Source organism: Phoca vitulina, unplaced genomic scaffold (genome assembly GCF_004348235.1).
Source record: "Phoca vitulina isolate PV1807 unplaced genomic scaffold, GSC_HSeal_1.0 scaffold14, whole genome shotgun sequence".
Taxonomy (NCBI): Eukaryota; Metazoa; Chordata; class Mammalia; order Carnivora; family Phocidae; genus Phoca; species Phoca vitulina.
Window position 1 is genome coordinate 2,004,991 of NW_022589717.1, and position 23,387 is coordinate 2,028,377.

At 37.4% G+C, this 23,387-nt stretch overlaps 2 protein-coding genes across 8 annotated transcripts in view; both read left to right on the forward strand.

Moving 5' to 3' along the window:
- Positions 1 to 1,735, forward strand: part of KIAA1109 (KIAA1109 ortholog) — a 208,209-nt gene extending 206,474 nt beyond the window's left edge. For all 6 annotated transcript variants that reach the window (XM_032412767.1, XM_032412766.1, XM_032412772.1 and 3 more), the window contains one exon: positions 991 to 1,735. In XM_032412767.1, coding sequence (XP_032268658.1) covers positions 991 to 1,207 — 217 coding nt within the window. In that variant the 3' untranslated portion in view covers positions 1,208 to 1,735. The remainder of the gene's footprint in view (positions 1 to 990) is intronic.
- Positions 1,736 to 17,305: 15,570 nt separating this feature from the next.
- The window catches only part of ADAD1 (adenosine deaminase domain containing 1), a 53,792-nt gene continuing 47,710 nt past the window's right edge, over positions 17,306 to 23,387 (forward strand). For both annotated transcript variants that reach the window (XM_032412740.1, XM_032412741.1), the window contains exons 1-3: positions 17,306 to 17,477; positions 18,250 to 18,438; positions 20,826 to 20,993. In XM_032412740.1, the coding sequence (XP_032268631.1) occupies positions 17,306 to 17,477; positions 18,250 to 18,438; positions 20,826 to 20,993 (529 nt within the window). The remainder of the gene's footprint in view (positions 17,478 to 18,249; positions 18,439 to 20,825; positions 20,994 to 23,387) is intronic.

The following is a 23,387-nucleotide window of genomic DNA, read 5'->3' on the forward strand; positions in this document are numbered from 1 at the left end:
ACAGTGGGAGAGAGGCAGCTGGAAATCAAAACGACAGTTTTAATAGTGATAAAGCTCATAACAGAGAATATGGTTTGGATGTCTGGCAACAATGGCCTTCTAACCACGAAGTCCAGGTTTGGACTTACCTACAGGGCCTTCATCATGCAGAACACCAGAGTTGTGTGCCCACCCACACCTTGAGTTCTGCATTCGGCAGCCCTGTGAACTCACCTAGCCACAGAGAGCCATAAACATTCTGGGGCTAACTTATTTAGGGGCCTGTCCTAGAGAAACCTATTGCATGGAGCAAAGACCAAAATGAGCAGCTCTTAAGAGTAGATAGGGAAGAGGGTACTGAACTACACAACCCAGTTCCTCTGTTAACTTGCCAATCAGATTAAGTCATTAATACAGGAGCAGAGAAAGGCCAGGAGTGTTTCACTAATAGCCGTTCTTCTATATGGAAGGAAATACCAGGAATAGGAAGAAAATGGTTCTTCCTTCAAACATGTTTAGCACATAGCAAACACTCATGAAATCTTAGCCTTTTTTACCCCACATTATGTCACATTTATGTTGAATTCTTATTTTTTTTTCTCAGCTTTATTGAAGTATAATTGATAAAACATGTAAGATATTTTAAGTGGACGGTGTCATAATCTGATACATGTACACATTGTAAAAGGATTCCTGCCATCAAGTTAATGTCTTTTAGAATGAACCAGATGTTTTTTAAATGTCAGGATGACCCTGTAACTTAACAGACCTAAAATAAAATAATTAGAATGAAATTCACTTAACTCCACTGCAATGTGTAGGCTCTCAAGGATAATTATAATCACATTTTTTAAATGCTGTTATAGTAAACCCAGGAATTGTAGCTTAGATTATTCTATTGAGAATAGTCTGTCTTGAGCATATTATGGAGGCTTAGTGATGTTCTTGAACCTACCTTCAGAACTGAGTTATGGCACTGTATTCCTTAATACCTATTATTTATAATTTTAGATTAATATCTTGGACTGGAAGAAAGATTGATCCAGTGGGTGTTGATTACATTCTTCAAAAACTGGGCTTCCATCATGCCAGGACTACTATTCCTAAATGGCTTCAAAGAGGAGTCATGGACCCACTTGACAAGGTTCTGTCAGTACTTATAAAAAAACTCGGTACTGCACTACAGGATGAAAAGGAAAAGAAAGGAAAAGACAAAGAAGAACACTAAAAAAGTAACTTGATCTGTGAACAAATTATGATTGTGTCCATTAAGTTTTATTACACTGGAGTGTTTTTTTTTTCTTTTTGTATAGTAAAATTATTTTCAGTATAACTTAAAATAACTCTAATTTTGTGGCCATTATATTGAAAGTTTGTAAGTTAACCTGTTTATTCTAGTTCCACCATTCTGTATACAATGAAGTATTGCATGATAATGTAAATTTTGTGAAAAACTAGATTAAAATATATAAATCTGCTCAGTAGGGTTTATAATTGTATTATGTGCAATATGATTCCTGCATCTTTAAAATATTTTCAGAGTAACTGTGAATTTTTGCTATTGGCCATAACTTTTAGAAAAAATCTTGTTGATAATGTGATTTTTTTTTTTTTTTTGGTCATTAATTGCTTTTTCTTTTTTGAAAATGTAGTCTTGTAAAAATACCTATTTGTATATAGTTCAAGTAATTGTGATATGATTACCACTAAAATATTGTTTGTAACTATTGTAATAAAGTCACAGTAATTGGTTTCACTCTGTAGTTATTTTTGAGTCTTTTCTTCTTTTGATAGCTTATTTTTATAACAGATGCCTAACCTGTTATTGAATGTTTTCATAGAAGATGATTAATACCTTTAAAAATTAAATCATGGAAAAAGATCTTTCATGAAATGAATTTTAGCCAAAACTTTACTTTTCTTCATAACCTGTGCACATCACTTAAACTCCCTGAATTTAATCTTTAAAACAGAGATAGAAAATCTCTTATATCCTACAATGCTTTTGAGGATCAAATGGAATAATGTCCATGAAGGAGTCTGCTAAACGCTAAAGTAGGAACAGGAACAAAAAAATTGCAATTATTATCCAAACATGTAGATCCTTCTGAGTTAACTCACCGATTATACAGTGATATGAGATAAATAATAAGGTAACTACCTTAAGATCTGTTACTTTATTCTTTGGCATGTTCTATTTGTTTTTTATATAATCAGGTCAGCTCTATGACATGTAAAAAAAAATCAAGGTGTATAAAAAGAGGAAATGAAAGATGTACAAGATGAGTCTATAAAATTATTTATCAAGTGGCTATTTCCACAGGCACAATAAACACTTTTGTCCTGAAAAAAAAAAAAAAATTAAATCATGGGGTCGCCTGGGTGGCTCAGTGGGTTAAGCCCCGAACTCTTGATTTCATCTGTGGTTATGATCTCAGGGTCATGGGATCCAGCCCCATTTCAGGCTCTGTGCTCATCACGGAGTCCCCTTGTCCCTCTCTCTCTGGCTCCAACCCCCCTGCGCTCGCTCTCTATCTCTAAAATAAATAATCTTTAAAAAAAAAATCCTTGGGGGCGGAGTTAAAATGGAGAAGTAGGGGGAACCTGGGTTTTCCTCACCCCTCGAACACAGCTGTATTGAGGTCAGATCATTTGGAACATACAGGAAATCCATCTGAGGATTGGAAGTAGATTCTCTGTGTTTGGAGGGAGACAGCGTGGCAGGTGCAAGGTGCCGTGGAAGTGAATTGGGGGAGACAAAAGCTTCAGAGACGTGGAGGGAAGGAACCCTTTTCTCCAGGGAAAAAAGGGAGAGAGGGGGCCGGGGGTGAGAGTGTGTGGCGTTGGGTTCGCACAAGATGAAAGCCTCTCGGACCACAGACGGGAAATGGGAACCGAGTGTCGCAGGTTTTTGCAAAACTCGAGTTTTGGAAGTGTGTGACTTCCACCGGAGCAGAGCTGTAGCCTGTGCTTCTGGAGAGGAGGGCTCTGGTTCAGAGCACGCACAAAGTGGTGCAGGGATCTCCTGGGTTGCGCTGGGAGAGAGATCATTCCTATTGGTGGAATACATTTGGAAGAGAATATATTGCCTCCCAAAGGACACAAGACCATGCAGGCGCCAACAAATGGCCTTTCATTGGCAGGGGACAAAGGTGTGTGCAGAGGGTGGATGACCCAATCACTGCTTTTCATGGTGCCACAGCATAGAATCCATCCACCATGCAGGCGTGGGACTCTTTTTGTGGGAGAAAGGGCACTAGTCAGAGACCAGCAAGACTCTAACCCAGAGGAGGCCTAGGTGCCGGCTCCTTTAAGATTTGGAATTTTTAATCCCAGCCACACCAAAGATAAAACGCAGCAGAGCTGTGGCGCCAGGCACGCTGAAGGCCTTTACTTTTCGATGAGGGCTTCTGAACAGGAGGCGGTGTGAGATTTCCCCTGTCGATGGATGAGAGAGTGGGGTGGCACTATGTTGCCCTTGCTACCCACACGATTGGACCTCAGCAACACAGCAGCCCCAAGTAGAGGTGGGAGCCGCTTACACCAAACCCTGTCCCCCTGTGCTTGGCAAGTGGTTTTTCATCTGGGCAGGATTGACTCTGAGCCAGCACAGGGTGCTTCTCCCCCAGAAGAGCAACACAGAGGGCACCTCGCATGCCCCAAGTCTACCGATCATACAGTGCCTCACAGCGTCCCCTTCAGTTCTGGTGCAAATAGGACTAGGCTGTTGTTTTGTTTTGTTTTGTTTTCCTTTGGAATCACATTTATAGTTTTTTGTTTGTTTTTTTCATTTCCTTCTCTCTCTCTTTTTTTGATCAGACTTTTTTTCTTTTTCTTTCTTTTTATTTTTTCCTTGGAATCAGGCTTACAGTCTTGTTGTTGTTGTTGTTTGGTTGCTTGGGTTTTTTGTTGTTCTTTCTCCTTTTCTCATGCTCTCTCTCTCTATCAGCCTTCCCCCCCCCTTTTTTTTGTCTTTCTTTTTTTTCCATGCTTTTTTTCAACAAACAGATCAAAGCACACCTAGATAAAGGTCCACTCTCCACTATAGGCAAGGAGGAACTCTGCAGAGGACGGACCAGTGGGAAAGAGCAGCCAAAACCCAATAGCAGAGTGCACACAGCATACACCAGAAACACTTCCTGAAGTGCCAGGCCCTAGACAGTGTAGGACCTCTTTTTAATATAGCATTACTCTAAGGTGCAGGAAACATAACAAGCTCTCATAACATGCAAAAGGTAGAAACTTAGCCAAAATGACAAAGATAGAGGAACTCTCCCCAAAAGAAAAATCAGGAAGATATCATAGCTAGGGACTTGCTCAAAGCAGATATAAGCAATATATCTGAATAAGAATTTAGATCAAAAGTCATAAGACTACTAGCTGGGCTTGAAAGAAGCATAGAAGACACCAGAGAAACCCTTGCTGCAGAGATAAAAGACCTAAAAACTAGTCAGGCTGAAATAAAAAATGCTATAACTAAGATGAAAAACAGACAGTATAATCACAATGAGGATTAAAGAGGCAGAGGCGAGAATAGGTGATATAGAGGATAAAATTATGGAAAATAATGAAGCTGAACAGAAGAGGGAAAGAAAACTATTAGATCACAAAGGTAGACTCAGGGAACTCAGTGATTCCATAAAAAAAAATAATATCCATATCATAGGAGTCACAGAAGAAGAAGAGTGGGGAAAAGGAGCAGAAAGCTTATTTGAAGAAATTATAGCTGAGAACTTCCCTAGTCAAGGGGGAAAACAGGCATTCAAGTCCAAGAGGTACAGAGAACTCCCCTCAAAATCAACAAAAAGAGGTCAACACCATGACATATCATAGTGAAACTTGCAAAATACAAAGATAGAGAATTCTGAAAGCAGCTAGGGAAAAAAGGTCCTTAACGTACAATGGTAGAAACATAAGGCTGGCAATAGACCTGTCCACAGAGACCTGGCAGGCCAGAAAGGACTGGCATGATATATTCAGCGTGCTAAATGGGAAAAATATGCAGCCAAGAATACTTTACCAGCAAGGCCATCATCCAGGATAGAAGGAGAAATGAGGAGTTTCCAAGACAAACAACAACTAAAGGAGTTCATGAACACTAAACCAGCTCTGCAAGAAATATTAAAGGGGACCTTTTGAGCAGGAAAGAGAAACCAAAAGTAACAAAGACTAGAAAAGAACAGAGAAAATCTACAGGAACAACAACTTTACAGACAATACAATAGCACTGAATTCATATCTTTCAGTAATTACTCAGTATAAATGGACTAAATGCTCCAATCAAAAGACACAGGGTATCAGAATGGATTAAAAAAAAACAAGACCCATCGATATGTTGCTTACAAGAGACTCATTTTAGATACAAAAACAGCTCCAGATTGAAAGTGAGGGGGTGGAGAAAAATTTATCATGCTAATGGACATCAAAAGAAACCTGGAGTAACCATACTTACATCAGAAAAACTAGATTTTAAACCAAAGACTGTAATAAGAGATGAAGGATGACACTATAGCATAATAAAAGTACCTATCCAACAAGAAGATCTAACAATTATAAATATTTATGCCCCTAACCTGGGAGCAGCCAAATATATAAATCAATAACAAACTTAAACTCATTGATAATAATATAATAATAGTAGGGGACTTTAACACCACACTCACAGCAATAGACAGATCATCTAAGCAGAAGATCAAGAAAACAAAGACTTTGGATGACACACTGGACCAGATGGACTTAAAAGATATATTCAGAGCATTTCATCCTAAAGCGGCGGAATACATATTCTTTTCAAGTGCACATGGAACATTCTCCAGAATAGATCACATACTAGGTCACAAATCATGCCTCACCTGGTAAAAAAAAGACTGAGATCATACCATGCATATTTTCAGACCACAATGCTATGAAACTTGAAGTCAATCACAAGAAAAAATTTGGAAGAACCACAAATACATGGAGGTTAAAAAACATCCTACTAAAGAATGAATGGGTCAACCAGTAAATTAAAGAATTTAAAAAAAAAATGGAAGCAAATGAAAATGAAAACGTGACAGTCGAAAACCTTCGGGATGCAGCAAAGGTAGTCCTAAGAGGGAAGTATATTGCAATATAGGCCTTCCTATAGAAGGAAGAAAAGTCTCAAATACACAACCTAACCTTACACCTAAAGGAGGTGGAAAAAGAAAAGCAAATAGAGCCTAAATCCAGCAGGAGAAGGGAAATAATAATGATTAGAGCAGAAATCAATGATATAAAAAAAAAAAAAAAACAGTAGAACAGATCAATGAAACTAGGAGCTGTTTCTTTGAAAGAATTAAGAAGATTGATAAACACCTAGCCAGACTTATCAAAGAGAGAGAGAGAGAAAGGACCCAAATAAATAAAAACATGATTGAAAGAGGAGAGATCACAACCAACACCAAAGAAATATAATTATAAGAAATCATTATGAGCAGTTATATGCCAACAAATTAGGCAATCTGGAAGAAATGGATAAATTCCTAGAAACATAAAAACTACCAAAACTGAAACAGGAAGAAATAGAAAACGTGAAGAGACCCATAACCAGGAAAGAAATTGAATCAGTAATCCAAAATCTTCCAACAAACAAGAGTCCAGGGCTGGATGGCTTCCCAGGTGAATTCTACCAAACATTTAAATAAGAATTAATACTTATTCTTCTGAAATTGTTCCAAAAAATAGAAATGGAATGAAAACTTCCAAACTCTTTCTATGAGGCCAGCATTACCTTGATCCCGAAACCAAAGACCCCACTAAATAGAATTACAGACCAATATCCTTGATGAACATGGATGCAGAAATTCTCAACAAGATACTAGTCAATCAGATCCAACAGTACATTAAAAGGATTATTCACCACAACCAAATGGGTTTTATTCCTGGGCTGCAGGGGTGGTTCAACATCCACAAGTCCATCAATGTGATTCACCACATTAACAAAAGAAAGGATAAGAACAATATGATCCTCTCAATAGATGCAGAAAAAGCATTTAACAAAATACAGCATCTTTCTTTTTTCAGATTTTATTTGTTTATTTGACAGAGAGAGAGCAGGAGAGCACAAGTAGGGGGAGCAGCAGAGGCAGAGGGAGAAGCAGACTCCCTGCTGAGCAGGGAGCCCGATGTGGGCTCGATCCCAGGACCCTGGGATCATGACCTGAGACAAAGGCAGATGCTTAACCCACTGAGCCACCCAGGTGCCCCAATAGAGCATCCTTTCTTGATATAAATCCTCCATAGTGTAGGGATAGAGGGAACATACCTCAACATTGTAAAGGCCATATATGAAAGACCCACAGCTAATATCATCCTCAATGGGGAAAAACTGAGAGCTTTTCCCTTAAGGTCAGGAACACGACAGGTATGTGGACTCTCACCACTGTTGTTCAACATAGTATTGGAAGTCCTAGCCTCAGCAATCAGACAACAAAAAGAAAGAAGACATGCAAATTGGCAAGGAAGAAGTCAAATTTTCACTCTTCACAGACGACTTTATACTCTAGGTAGAAAACCCGACCGGAAAGATTGCACTAAAAAATTGCTAGAACTGAATTCAGCAAAGGTGCAGAATATAAAATCAATGCACAGAAGTCTGTTGCATTTCTATACACCAATAATGAAGCAACAGAAAGCGAAATCAAGAAATTGATCCTGCTTACAATTGCACCCAAAACAATAAGATACCTAGGAATAAACCTAAACAAAGAGGTAAAAGATCTGTACTCTGAAAACTAAAACACTTAAGAGAGAAACTGAGGAAGACACAAAGAAATGGAAAAGCATTCCATGCTCATGGATTGGAAGAACAAATGTTGTTAAAATGTCTATAACTACCCAAAGCAATCTACACGTTCAATGCAATCCCTATCAAAATTACACCAGCTTTTTTCACAGAGCTAGAACAAACAATCCTAAAATTTGTATGAAACCAGAAAAGACCCTGAATAGCAAAAGTAATGTTGAAAAGAAAACCAAGGCTGGAGGTGTCACAATTCCAGACTTCAAGCTGTATTACAAAATTGTAATCACCAAGACAGTATGGCACTGGCACAAAAGCAGACACATAGATCAGTGGAACAGAATAGAGAGCCCAGAAATGGCCCCTCAACTCTATGGTCAACTAATCTTCAACAAAGCAGGAAAGAATGTCCAATGGAAAAAAGACAGTCTCTTCAACAAATGGTGTTGGGAAAACTGGATGGCAACATGCAGAAGAATGAACCTGGACCACTTTCTTACACCACACACAAAAATAAATTCAAAATGGATGAAAGCCCTAAATATGAGAAAGGAATCCATCAAAATCCTAGAGCAAAATGAAGGCAGCAACTTCTTTGATCTCAGCCACAGCAACTTTCTACTAGACATATCTCAGGAGGCGAGGGAAACAAAAGCAAAAATAAACTATTGGGATTTTACCAAGATAAAAAGCTTTTGCACAGCAAAGGAAACATCAACAAAACTAAAAGGCAACCTATGGAATGGGAGAAGATATTTGCAAATGGCATATCAGATCAAGGGCTACTATCCAAAATCTATAAAGAACTTACCAAATTCAACACCCAAAACCCAAAAATCCAGTCAAGAAATGTGCAGAAGACATGTACGGACATTTCTCCAAAGAAGACATACAAATGGCTAACAGACGCATGAAAAATACTCAACACCACTCATCATCAGGGAAATACAAATCAAAACCACAATGAGATATACCACCTCACACTGGTCAGAATGGCTAAAATGAACAACTCAGGAAAACAACAGATGTTAGTGTGGATATGGAGAAAGGAGAACCCTCTTGCACTGTTGGTGGGAATGCAAACTGGTGCAGCCGCTGTGGAAAACAGCATGGAGGTTCTTCAAAAAGTTAAAAAATAGAGCTACCCTATGATCCAGCAATTGCACTACTAGGTATTTACCCAAAGAATACAAAAATACTGATTCAAAGGGATACATGCACCTTGATGTTTATAGCAACATTATCCACAATAGCAAAATTACAGAAACAGCCCAAGTGTCCATCAACTGATGAATGGATAAAGAATATGCGGTATATACAAACAATGGAATATTAATCAGCCATAAAAAATAATGGAATCTTGCTATTTTCAATGATGTGGATGGAGCTAGAGAGTATTATGCTAAGCAAAATAAGTCAGAGAAAGACAAATACATAGGATTTCACTCATATGTGGAATTGAAGAAACAAATGAGCAAAGGGGGGAGAAAGAGGCAAAGCAAGAAACAGACTCTTAACTATAGAGAACTGATGGTTACCAGAGGGGAGGTAGGTAGGAGGATGGTTTAAATAGGTGATGGGGATTAAGAAGTGCACTTGTTGTGATGAGCACTGGGTGTAGTATGGAAGTGTTGAATCACTACATTGTACACCTGAAACTAATATTGCACTGTTAACTGGAATTTAAAAGCTTAAAAGAAAAAAAAAAAAAAAAAAAGGATGATAAAGCAGAGAAGGGAGACATATAGTATTTATAGAGAAAGGGAATAAAATATCAGATAGGATATTTAAAGAATACCTCACTAAGAAGACTACTTCTAAAGCCCTGATGAAAATTAACCTTGGTCAAGTTACCTGGCCCCTGAGTCTCAATTTATTTCTTCATCTGCAAAATAGGCATATTATCATCTACTTCATTGGGAGGAAAATTGATAAACAACATAGTACCTGTTACCCAGTAAATGCTTGGTATTATTGTTTTACTTCATATATGAATAAGTACTAAAGTTTTAAAGATAACTTTTAATTTTTTGCCACAGTATTTAATAAAACGTCCATGGCAGAAAAATAGATGGTTTAACCCTCATTTCTGCATTGGCCATACGATTGTTGTTAGAATTTGTCATTTACTTCTTGTACACCATTCCATGTCTATTGCCTTCCACTACTATCTCAGATGATTAAGGCTCCTTATTCAGGGGAATAATCTGTCAAGAACTGTGAAGGGTTTGAGATTTTATTCTGCTTGAAAGCTTTAAAGTAATCTGCCCCAGTTTCATGGTTGTTTGCAGAAGACATGAGACTCCTGGGTCAGAGACTAAGGACTTTATTATTCACAGCATGGACATCTGCATGTCTGTATAGTTCTACTTGTCCAGATCACATGGAGGTAGCATGTATGGGTCCAGATGAATGCTGCATACACAGTGGGGTGTGTTACATAGAAAAACTCTGAACTAAGGGAAATCTAATATTTTATAATGACAGAGGAAACACTGTATCTTTCAGGGCTATAAGCAAATCTACTCTTTGCACATGGGGTAGATACGATCTCTGTTTTCCAAGGTTGTTTGCTATACAAATATCCTTGAAAATTTAGTCCTGAACAAAGAGCAGTTAAATGTGCTTGCAAGAAATGCAGAAACGTGGGAGACCCATTAGAATATCTTCCAACATAATCTGATTTTTGTTTCTGAGAGATCTGAGTGCTAATGGAAATACATAAAGTTGCTCTACTCTGCTACTAATTTAGGGGCACTAAGAGACTTTTCACCATGGAGCCATCTCCATTTCTCTTTGCCTCCACTGTATAGCAGCAACCCTATTTCCTGCAATGATTAGAATTAGTCACTATAACCACACCTTTTTACTAGTTCAACCAGTTTGCACTTGCAAACCCAAGTAACTAGGTGGCAGCCTCAGATTCTAATTTAATAAGACCATTGTTGAATTCCCAATAGAAACATTCCTCCCTTGGATACTAAGAGTTCTTGACAGCAGAATTGGACAGAAAGCATAGATTTTGAAGGAGCTTGTTAGGTGTAATAGTGAGAGGAGACACTTCCTCTTTAAACACTCAGTTCTTGGTCTCATGTATTCTGTTTATGGGAGGTATAGTGTGAGATACGGATCATTAGTTTAGAACATCTACTACATCCTATAGGGCAGCACCCCAGCCGATCTCTCCCAGACCAAGGAATCACTGAATCTTCAGTAATCTATTCCACTGGTATAAGTACAACTGCATCTGGGTAGTGATACAACTAGTGAAATCCATGGGCATCAACTTTCTTGCATTGTAAGGTAGGTTAATTTTCATTCTGTTAACAGGAGACCATAGTAATAAAGAAAAATTATTTAAACAGAAAACTATTACCCTTCATGTTTGATGCTCAAGATTAATAAATATTGACTTTCTCCTCTTCAAAGGCTGGAATTCATTGAAACACACAGATATCAGAGATACGGAGGTTAAAAAAAAAAGTCAGCTTTATTGCTTAATTAAAGAATCTAAATTGGAAAATGTGGCTAGTGGTGTGGCCAAATGGGGTTGCTAATGCTCTCTAAATACACAAACTTATTATATTAATGCAAGCTGGACAAATTCAGCTTTCCCCTTACAGCATGCACAACAGAGGAAATCAGATTTGCATCCTCCTTCCAGGCAGGCTAGCTTCAAAAGGTGAAAAGAGAGGAAGGGGCTGAGTTTATTTTCCTGTCTCCAGAGCACAAAAGAGATTAACTTCTGGGGAGGAGTAAACAAAGTGTTGGGAGAAAAACTAGGTTATTATTCTGGTGGAATCTCCTCATAATAGAAACATGAAGCCTGGGGAAAGGAGCTAATCAAAGAGAATTAGTTCACAAATTTACAAATTTATAAATCTATCCTGTACCATTTCACTTGCCATTTGACTTGATGACCGTCAGGTCTACGTGTATTTATTCTGAGAGCCCAAGCTTTGTTTCCATCAACCTCCTGACATCACTCCACATATGTAGACCACTGCATATGCACCTAATGACCTGGCAAGGGTCTACTTGCTGTCACTCTTGATAGCACTTGCTCTCTTTCTGTGCTTTTTAAAGCACCTTATCCAAAAATGCTTCCCAACTTTGATACAGATATACTTCTTTATATTGCACTTCACTTTATTGTGCTTTACGGATAATGTGTTTCTGTTTTGTTTTTTTTTTTTACAAACTGGTTTGTGGCAACCCTGCACCAAGCAAGTCTACTGGCACCATTTTTCCAATAGCATTTGCTCATTTTGAGTCTCATGTTTCATTTTGACAATTCTCACAGTATTCTAAACTTTTTCATTATTATTATAGTGGTGACCTCGGATCAGCAATCTTTGATGTTATTATTATAATTGTTTCAGGGTGCCAAAAACTGCACCCATCTAAGATGGCAAACTTAATTGATAAATGTGTATATTCTGACTGCATCATTGACTAGCCGTTCCACCATCTCTCTCCCTCTCCTCAGATCTCCCTGTTCCTTAAGACACAAGCTGTGAATGCAAATGAGAAGTTCTTGAAGGAAATTAAAAGTGCTATTCCAGTGAATACACCAATGGTAAGAAAGCAACACAGCCTGATTGCTGATATGGAGAAAGTTTTAGTGGTCTGGATAGAAAAATCAAACCACAACATTCCTTTATGGCAAAGCCTAATCTAGAGCAAGGCCCTAACTCTCTGATTTTACAAAGGTTGTGAGAACTGAGGAAACTGTAGAAGAAAAGTTTGAAGCCAGCAGAGGTGGTTCATAAAGTTTAAAGAGAGAAGCCATCTTCATCACATAAAAGTACAAGGCGAAGCAGCAAGTGCTGATGTGGAAGCTACAGCAAGTTATCCAGGAGATCTAGCTAAGATCATTAATGAAGATGGCTACACTGAACAGATTTTCAATTGTAAACAAAACAGCCTTCTGTTGGAAAAGGATGCCATCCAGGAATTTCAGAGCTAGAGAGGTCAATGCCTGGCTTCACAGCTTCAGAGGACAGGCTGACTCTCTTGTTAGGGGCTACTACGGCTGGTGACTTTAAATAGAAGCCAATGCTCATTTGCTATTTTGAAAATCCTAGGGCCCTTAAGAACTGTCCCAACTCTACTCTGCCTGCTCTATCAATGGAACAACAAAGCCTGAATGACAGCACATCTGTTTATAAAATGGTTTACTGGATGTTTTAAGCTCATTATGGAGACTTACAGCTCAGAAAGATGATCCTTTCAAAATAGCACGGCTCATTGGCAATGCACTTGATCACCCAAGAGTTCTGATGGAGATATATAATAAAATTAATGTCATTTTTGCTAACAAAACATCCATTTTGCAGCTCATGGATCAAGGATTCATTTCAACTTTCAAGTCTTATTGAGAAATCCATTTGTAAGGCCAGAGCTGCCATAGATAGGATTCTCCTGATGGATCTGGGCAAAATAAATGGAACCCCCCTGGAAAGGATTCACCATTCTAGATGCCATTAAGGATATCCATGATTCATGGGAAGAGGTCAAAACATCAATATTAACAGGAGTTTGGAAGAAGTAACTGCAGATGTGGTGGAAATAACAAAAGAACTAGAATTAGAAGTGGAACCTGAAGATGTGACTGAATTGCTGCAATCTTATTGATAAAGCTTGAATGGATGAGGAGTTGCTTCTTATGGATGAACAAAGAAAGTATTTTCTTGAGAAGGAACCTACACCTGGTGAACATGTTGTAAAGAGTGTTGAAATGACAACAAAAGACCTAAAATGTTACATAAACTAAGTTGATAAAGCAGCAACAGGGTTTGGAGGATTGACTCCAAATTTGAAAGAATTTGTGTTAGTAAAATGGTTTCAAGAAGCACTGTGTGCTCCAGAAACATCATTAGTGAAAGGAAAAATACTGATGCAAGGAACTTCATTGTTGCCTTAAAGAAAATGCCACAGCCACCCAACCTTCAGCAACACCATCCTGATCAGTCAGCAGTCATCAACATTAAGGCAAAACTCTCCACCAGCCAAAAGATTACTCCTCAGATGGTGGTAGCATTTTTTAGCAACAAAGTATTTTTTTTTTTAATTTTTATTTTTTTTAAAGATTTTATTTTATTTATTTGAAAGAGAGAGAGAGAGAGAGCACAAGAGGGGTAGGGTGAGAGGGAGAAGCAGACTCCCTGGCGAGCAGGGAGCCCAATGCGGGACTCAATCCCAGGACTCCGGGATCATGACCTGAGCTGAAGGCAGTCGCTTAACCAACTGAGCCACCCAGGCGCCCAACAAAGTATTTTTTAAATTAAGGTATGTACATTGTGTTTTTAGACACAATGCTATTGCACACTTAATAAACTATAGTATAGTGTAAATATTACTTTTATATGCACTGGAAACCAAAAAATTCATTTGACTTGCTTTATATTGATATTCACTTTATTGTAGTGGTCTAGAACTCGATCTGCTATATCTCTGAAATATGCTTGTTTTTAAAAGTTGCTAAGAAAGTAGATCTTGAAAGTTTTTATCACAAAAAAGAAAAAAATTATGGGATGGATGTAACTAGACTTATGGCAATCAATTCACATTATATACAGTTAACAAATCATTACACTGTATACCTGAAACTAATTTATGTCAATCATATCTCAATTAAAAAGAAATTTAACTCACAAAGCATATTTAAAAAAAAAAAACCCACAGTAATAACTGCTTCAGGCAAGATCCAAAGATGAATGAAAATTAGTGAAACTCCAGGGTGAAGCAGGATATTTGCATAACCTCAAATTATCTTCCTCAAAATATTTATTAATATGGTGGCTTTAATATACGTCCATAAATTCTGTGATACTCCTCTCTCCAGTAGGTGGTTCTCTATTTCCTTCCCCTTCTGTGTAGGATGGAATCCTTTACCAAAAACAGTCCAGAAAAGGAAAAAACAGTAACTTTACAGTGGAGAAACCTGACAGCCTTAACCAAGTCATCAAGGTTAATATTACCAATAGTTGCTGACATCATATACTCCCTGATATGCTATGAGAAGGGCACTTCATCTATGCAGTCGTCTCCCCAACACCCTTAACTCTTGTATAACCACCAGAAAACATCAGGCAAACCAGTATTGAGGACCATGCTACAAAATACCCTACCATTACTCTTCAAAAGTGGCAAGGTCATGAACACAAGGAAAGACTGAAAAACTATATGAGACAGATGACTAAGATGTGACCACTAAGTGCAATGTGATATCCTGGACTGAATCATGGAACAGAAAATGGACATTAAATGAAAAACTGGTGAAATCCAAATGAAGTGTATAGTATAGTTAGTAATCTACTAATGCCAAGTTCTTAGTTTTGATAATTGTGCAGTGGTTATGTATGATATTAACATTAGGGAAAACTGGATGGAAGGGTAGGCGAACTCTTTGTGTTATCTTTACAATTCTGTAAATCTAAAATTATTTCAAAATAAAACATTGTGTATATACCCACTTTATCTTTAAGAGTAATTTTTACCTATTCCTTTTACTTCTTGAGCTTCTATTTTCATTCCAGGTCCCTCCTCAAATTTTATCCTAATGTAATTGTATATTTTCATACTCAGAAGTTTTATTCATCATCCCTATCATACTTCTTGGCAACAGCATTTGAATTTTTTAATTTCCTGTAAGCAAAAGTCTCCAGATGTTAAGGAAAAAAAAAAATTCTGCTTTGGGTTTCATTACAATTATTAATGGGCATTTGATCAAAGCAACATGTCAATAAGCTTCAATAATCACTAAAGAAAAGCGTTTATTGAAAATGCATTGCTTAATGAGAGGAACGAAGCTATTTTTTTCTTCCAATTAGCCCATGTGTTTGTGGGTGGATATTACTTCTTGCTGTAATGAGGTAGAATACTATCAATTCTATTGTTTTCTTTCCCTTTCCCTTTTTCCTTTAAAACAATTTAACCCTTGGGAAATCTTACCTGCATAAAAAAGTAGGGGGGCATTTATATATTGTTATAATGCTATCACTCAATTGCTTGAGTTCCTTCCAGGTTACAAGCCAAACTTGATCAGCAATTTACTAAAGAGAAAATGAACCAGGTATTAGCCAGAACATAATTAATTAGTCATAGATGTAGTGTGGTCTTGTTTTAATATTCTCCTTGAGGAGAAGGGGAGGGCTTGAGTCTCTACAAGGTGATTACACATCAACAAGTGATTGAGGTTATTTTCTTCAATAAAATCAGCTCCCTTGGATTTGGGCTAAGGCCAAGACTGACCTAGCACATTTCGAAATCTTGTCTACAACATCATAATGTGTATAAATAAGAAAACCAATTGCCTTCATAGGGAAATATATATACATTTAACCGTCTGTCAGCTAACACCTCCATTAGGGTCTCCAACTTTCACGAGGGCCAAGAACCGAAAACACCCACAATGGGTTTGTCATCATTAGCTCTCAACGTCCCCACCTGTTTTCATGATTGTTCATTGTTTGGCTCCACCAGTGAAACTTATGCAGGAGTCCAAGGTGGTTTTTTTCTGTAAACATTAAAGACACGGTTGAGGCCAAACCTTGTCCACAGCGGCCTTCTCAGAGTCTAACCAGGGTTTGAGCCAAAGGTTTCCTTGAAACCACCCACACACTGGCTCCCTGAGCACAGCCTCCAAGCATCCTGGATAAGGAGGTCCCAACACAGTGCTTTGTTGAGGACGGCGGTTAGGGGGATGTGGACGGCACTTGGCAGGACAGTGAACAGGCCACACTGCGCAACTTTAACCGGACTTCTGTGGCAGTGACGGCCACTGTAGGCCCGAGCATCCGCGCTCAGAGGACAAGGTCGGCGTCACGGGGCCTCGAACGCGCGCGCGTGGCGTCCGACGTCTCTCCGCTTGTTGACGCAGGCCGCAGAGTGCGCGTGCGCGTGCGGAGCCCGCCTGGCCCACATAGCCCCGGGGGCGCTGCGCGGCGCCGGCGCGAGCGCAGCCCCAAAAGCCCGGCTGCGGAGACGGTTGGTGATTGGATGAGGCTTGGCTTGGGGGTGTTAGTCCGGGGACTGCAGGGACGCCACGAGGCGGCTTTTGAAAGACGCAGCCCTGGGCGCGTGGCTCTCGCGCAGAGCCCCCCGCAGCCAGAGGTTGAGGCCGGGAGGAGGAAGCAACGGCGTCGGCGGCTGGGGCCGGGGAGCCCCGAGGCTGGGGCTCCGTCTCCGGCCTACGGGGCAGGAAGGACAATTTTGGTGGGTGGGAGTTGGGCTGGGAACCGGGCCGCTGAGGGTCTCGTGTTTTTAGGTTTTCTTTTTCTCTTTTTCCTTGACCCCCGAGTAGTTGTAAGGGCTTTCCCCGTGAACCGCCTTGACCCTTTACCCTTCTGTAGCAGTACTTTGGAAGGGATATAGGAGGGACGAGCCTGTTAAAACTCTAGTCACAAAGACATGACATCAGTTAAAGAGATTTAGCTGTATGTCGTGGGAGTGTGTTTAAGCCATTTATGGAAATTTGTATATTTTTAATTTCAGAGTAAGTATTTTTATCTAGTACTTTTTTGTTTTCTGCCAATTTTCTTACGATTTGTAGGTGAGAAAATGTCTGGCAACAATGCCTGGTTTCAGAGTTCCCGGGTCCCTAGCTTTGCTCAAATGCTGAAAAAGAACTTGCCAGTTCAGCCATCAACCCAGACGGTAACTGCACCCACAAGATATTCTTCAGAAAGTTACAGCCTGTCGAATATGGCTTCCAAGGTGACGCAAGTGACGGGTATGACTTCTTTTTCATTTGCAATAATGCCTTCGTTCTTGAAGATTCAAGGATGGCCAATAAGTACTGTTGAGCCTCCAGTTTAAATGTTGCCTAGATATATATACATTTACCAGTGGCTGTGTCTCATTTGGAATTCCGATTTGACTCTGAACACTGTAAGAGGCCCGTGGAAATCCTTTTCCTCGCCGCTCATTCTTTACTAACTGTTCAACCGCTTCAAGCCTGTCTTGCCTTTTTGAGGTGAGGTTGTGTTGGTCCTTTCAGGGAAGGGACTGGACTTACACTGGTTTCTACTCCACATATCGCTTAGCAGAAGTATAAAGCAGGGACAAACACTTAAATTCAATTGAATTCAGTGTGAAAAGTAAGATAAAATAGTGAATAGAAAACAGAAACTGGTCTTAGTCCCAGGTCCGCATCTTTAGTCCAGGCCTTAGTGACGTAATGTGTTAAAAAAAAAAAAAAGGCTTTGAGAGCCTCTGAAGACCTTGACATCATTAAAATTCTGTGATTCTTGATATCACTTCACGTTAGGACAATGATAGCATTTCTTTGCAAAAATGGTTTTAGTACTCCAAAAAGGTATATGCATCAACAGGTTACACTCGTCATGTGTGCCAAAATTTTTTAGTAGAAAATTACTTGTAATGAAGAACACATATAACTAGATGTATCAGGGACAATCTTCCATTTTAGAGGAGGATTTAGTACTTTTGCTTTTTTTTTTTTTAATTTTACAGAACTGACAACTATAACCATATATTTTTAGGTAATTTTCCAGAACCATTGCTTTCCAAAGGTCTTTCATCTATTTCAAATCCTGTCCTTCCTCCAAAAAAAATACCTAAGGAGTTCATAATGAAATACAAACGTGGAGAGATAAATCCTGTGTCAGCTTTGCACCAGTTTGCACAAATGCAGCGGGTTCACCTTGACCTTAAGGAAACCGTAACAACAGGCAAGTGCAAAGTTGTGTTTGGTTATTACAGTACTAGAAGATGTTTTCCTGTTAAAAGCAGAGCATATAAATAGTACTAAATTTGATTATTTTCTATATTTACAGAATTTGGGGTTAGGTAACTACTGGTATGTTTTGACAAGTATACTTCAGAAATTTTTAGATTCATATTTTTCTGCAAATAACTTACATGTACAAAATTTTTACAGTCAAATTTTAATTTTTTGTGTATGGCTAGTTGAAATCCCATCAGCCTCGTGGATTATTTTCAGGTGTAAGTGCTTGTAGACTAAACATGCTTTTGAAGAGTTGTTGAATATTTGGACTACGATTATCTAATGTGATGATGATACCTAACAAAATTATGGTCTAATTTAGCTTCTGAAATTCAAGGTTTAGAGGTGAAAATAGCACTTACATGATTGATACTCTGTCTGCAGGATTGTCTGTGACTATTTTTTCATTCTCTCTTAAACCATTCCACAACCTGTAGAAGGCTACAATAGTACAGATCAAATAAAATGCAAAAAGCAGCCTCTAATCTCCTTACCTCATGACCAGTGATTAGAAAGAACTTTAGGAAAGTGGAAGGATGAGATAATAAGTGATTTTAATAGACATGGAGAGGATAAAAGTATGAGAGGCAAAGAAACACAGTCCTTAAATATATATGTGCACAAATATATGTGTGTGTGTGTATACAAAGACATTATCAAGTAGTTTGGGTTTTTAAGTTTTACCATTGCTAACTTCTGCCAATATGGGTCTCAAGGCATCCTTGTAAAAGAATTTAAAGCTTTTGAGATTTTAGCTAAGATTGTCATAGTGAAGTCAAATTTCCAGTCTCTTCTTTTGGAGGAAATAACAGTAAACAGATGATAAAAATAGAGTCTTAATATATAAGATGGAGTTTTTCTAGGTCCAATCACTATAGGTTGGATTACTTCATAATCAATACTGTGGACTTAATTTTTGTGTCAATAGTTTTCCCTCCATTCTTCTTAGACTATTCTTGGAAAATGTAAACTATTGGTCACAGTAAGAAAAAAAAAATGTGTAAGGGAAAATCTTTATTGATCTGAGCAAAAGCTACTCAAAAACACAATCCATTGATTAGTAATGGTATTCACTTTGTGTGCATAGTACTAGTTGAATAATCTGAATCAGTAGGTTTAGTGATGAGACCAGAGTTAATCAGTATTTTAACAACTCTATAGGTAACTTAAATACATACTAAAGTTCGAGAATCTGAAGTATGATAGGATGAAGCTTTAAAAGCTCAGCACTCTGATACAGAGTACTTAATAAATTTGATGGACGATATCTCACACATAAGAATCATCTGGGCCATTAGTTAAAAATACAAAATATTCTCAGGTTTTGTAAATTTGGATTGGAACCTAGGTGATCATAAGGAAGGAATTGGGAAACTGCAGTCATAGATAGAGGAAAGCAGTTTACTCAGATGCAGTCAGGAATTGCTTGTAAAACCTCGATGTACATCTTTAAAAACACAGAAGTTAGTGTAATATGTGAGAAAATGATGATGACGAGGCTTATGTGGAGTGACATTGTACCTAGACATCCATAACCAGGGTAGAATCTTAAGTTAACTAAAGGCCTTCTAAAGTCTAAATTACCAAATAGTAAAACTTAAACTGGAAAAATCTTTGCCCTATAAATTTAGATGATTCCATTTCATTTTTCATTAGGCAAAAATGAAAACTAGGTAAAAGTAATTATGTAAAGGTAATCCTTCTAGGAATTTTGGGTGGCTGGACATTGAATTTAATTCTTTAGCATATCTTCTTTATTATGTTTCAGTTTTCCTTGTGGATTCTCTCCCCTCCACTTGCCCTTAAGGCTGTGGTGGTGTGAATTGCTAACCATAACTCCCTGATAGGTTCACAAGATTTCTGCAAAGGGATCCCTTTTATTCTGGAACTTATATAAGAGTATCAGAGCACTCAGAAGGTGGGAGAAATTCAACTTTATTGGTATTGAATTTCAAAAAGAGAGAGCTATTACCAGAGGCTCCACATTTTACCTCTCATTGGTCATTCAGTAAGTATTTGGATGCTTACTATTGCCAGGCTTCATTATACAAGACACTGTTGCTCCATGTATGATCTGTACTCTAAAGCTGTCCCTACTGTTCATGCTGAATCTGGAGCTAACCTGGCTGCTTGACCGGTTCCTCAGAACTGGTTCAGGGGCTCACCCAGAGTTACTTTTAACCTGCATTGGCTCTAAAAAACAAAACACAAAACTGATAGGCCAAGATGGTTTTCCACAATTTTTGTACTGGGATATTTTTCTCTATCAAATGTCATTTGCAAGATCATACTGTGAATTATTGCAGCATTCCTTCTCACTTCTTTTTCAAGGTAATGTTATGGGACCATATTTTGCTTTTTGTGCTGTGGTGGATGGTATTCAATATAAGACTGGACTGGGACAAAATAAAAAGGAGTCTAGATCCAATGCAGCGAAATTAGCTCTCGATGAGCTTCTACAATTGGATGAACCTGAACCAAGAATTTTAGAAACAGCAGGTAAATACTCTTGATTATAAAGTATTTTTAAAATGTATCTTTTTCCAGAAGGAATCACCTGAACGATTTGTTAATGAAGAGTTAACGTGGCAACTGCAAGATAGAAGTAGCAGAATTTATTTCCTTCCATTGCTGTCTGATTGCTGACATGTTAGTATTAGTTAAAATGCTCTCGTATAGGGGATTAAAAGTACACTTATGGTGATGAGTACTGAGTAATGTATGGAATTGTTGAACACTATATGGTACACCTGAAGTTAATATAATACTGTATATTAATTGTACTGGAATTTAAAATAAAAATAGCAAAGAAAAGAATAAAAAAATTAAAAAGTTTTATATAAAAGAAAAAAATGCTCTTGTAGTTTCAGCACCATAAGCTATAAACATGTTGACTGAATTGTCTCATTAATTTGTCAGATTCTCAATAGCTTCACATCTAGAAACTTGATTTTCTCTGTAATTTATTGGATTCTTACTATGCTCTTAATACTGTGCGTTTAATGCTTAGAGTTTTTAAATGCAATTTTTGTTAAGTTTGCCTATCTATATTAAATTCAGTAATGATAAAGCTACTTGAGAAAATAATGGCCTAAAGCAACATAGCAAATTAGGTTAATTAAACTCCAGAATTAGATTGCTCAGGTTGAAATATTGACCCTGGATAGGCAAGTTATTTGCTTTCTAAACCTGTTTCATCATTTAAAACATGGGGACATTAAAAAAATAATAAGTAATAAAAAAATGATGACTCTGATAGTAACTACCTCCTGTGGCTGTTCTTAGGATTAAATAAATAATGCATGCATAGCTCTCAACCAGTGCTTGGTGAATAATTAGTAATAAAATGATTAGTAACTCTTATTAAATATTAATCAGTTTGAGGAATATGTTACCATTTTATATATGTGTTAGCATAATAAGCAGTTTTTGTCAGTGGTCACTTAATGGTAGATTACATTTAGGTTTATCCGTAAATAAGGTAACTTTAAGAAAACAAATTTGATTTAAGCAGCGATGATAAATTCATTCTTTTTAAACTCAAATCATCACTTTTATTGTACTATTGCTTTTTTTGTTTTTAGTCTATTCATTTTTTCTTTTGTAATACTTAAGCTCATTTTGTTCTTTAAGTTTAACTCTTATTTCATGGCCTTTTATTTTTGTTGTTTAATTAAAACCACTTAGTAATTAAAAATGATTTATTTTGGTACATGTGGGTTTTGATGTGTAGTTTTTTTTTATTGTTTTCAAATAGTTTGTCATATTTTGTATTAAGTACTTAGGAAAGTATTTTGTTAATTTTCATGTTATTTTCTGTTCACTATTTTTCAGATTAATTTTTCAGGGCTAGGTATGATTTTATCTTATACATGCTGGCAATATAAATGTCATTATCTTTATTTTATTGAAATACGTTGATTCTTACATGTTATTTGACCTATAAAAAGCAATGATGCAGTGATTTCATTTTGTTAGAGTATAAGAAATTTTTAAAATCAGTATAAAGTTATTTCTTTTTATTTATTTTTATTTTTTTATTTTTTAAAGATTTTATTTATTTATTTGACAGAGAGAGACACAGCGAGAGAGGGAACACAAGCAGGGGGAGTGGGAGAGGGAGAAGCAGGCTTCCCGCCGAGCAGGGAGCCCGATGCGGGGCTCGATCCCAGGACCCTGGGATCATGACCTGAGCCGAAGGCAGACGCTTAACGACTGAGCCACCCAGGCGCCCCAAGTTATTTCTTTTTAATCTTGCATATTTTATATATGTTATATATGTTTTTGGTCTTGAAATTTTTTTTAATTCTCACAGTGCTACTTTTAGTTACCTTTTGAGTTTGTTTAATATCTTTATCCTGTTTTGCTTTTAATAATTTTCTATTGTGCATAAAATTGGTTATATGTAAACAATGAATCGTGGATCACTACATCAAAAACTAATGATGTATTGTATGGTGACTAACATAACATAATAACATTTAAAAATTAGATTTTTTTGACATAAAGAATACTTCAATAAAAAATTTAACATTTGCCTTTATTATGAATGGTAAGTGTCATGTTATGGTTTTTTTTTTCCTTTTGTCCTGTGGATAATGTTTTCTTTGTTTTTTCTTTTAAATATTTGGAGGGTCTGTACTGATTTTAACCTAGAAATTTGTCTTTCTGATACGAATTCAATTTTGATAATTTTGAGTTTTGATTTTATCACTTGATAATTTTGCTATCTTTACCAGTATTCATATTTGTTCATCATTCATTTATTCAGTCTCACACTGATTTATCCTCTGGGTGAACAAATCCTGCTCACCTGGAGTTTAGTGTGATGAGTGATTTATTTCTTTTATAGATATGCCTTTGCCTTTCCAGAGTCTTTAACAAATTAATGTG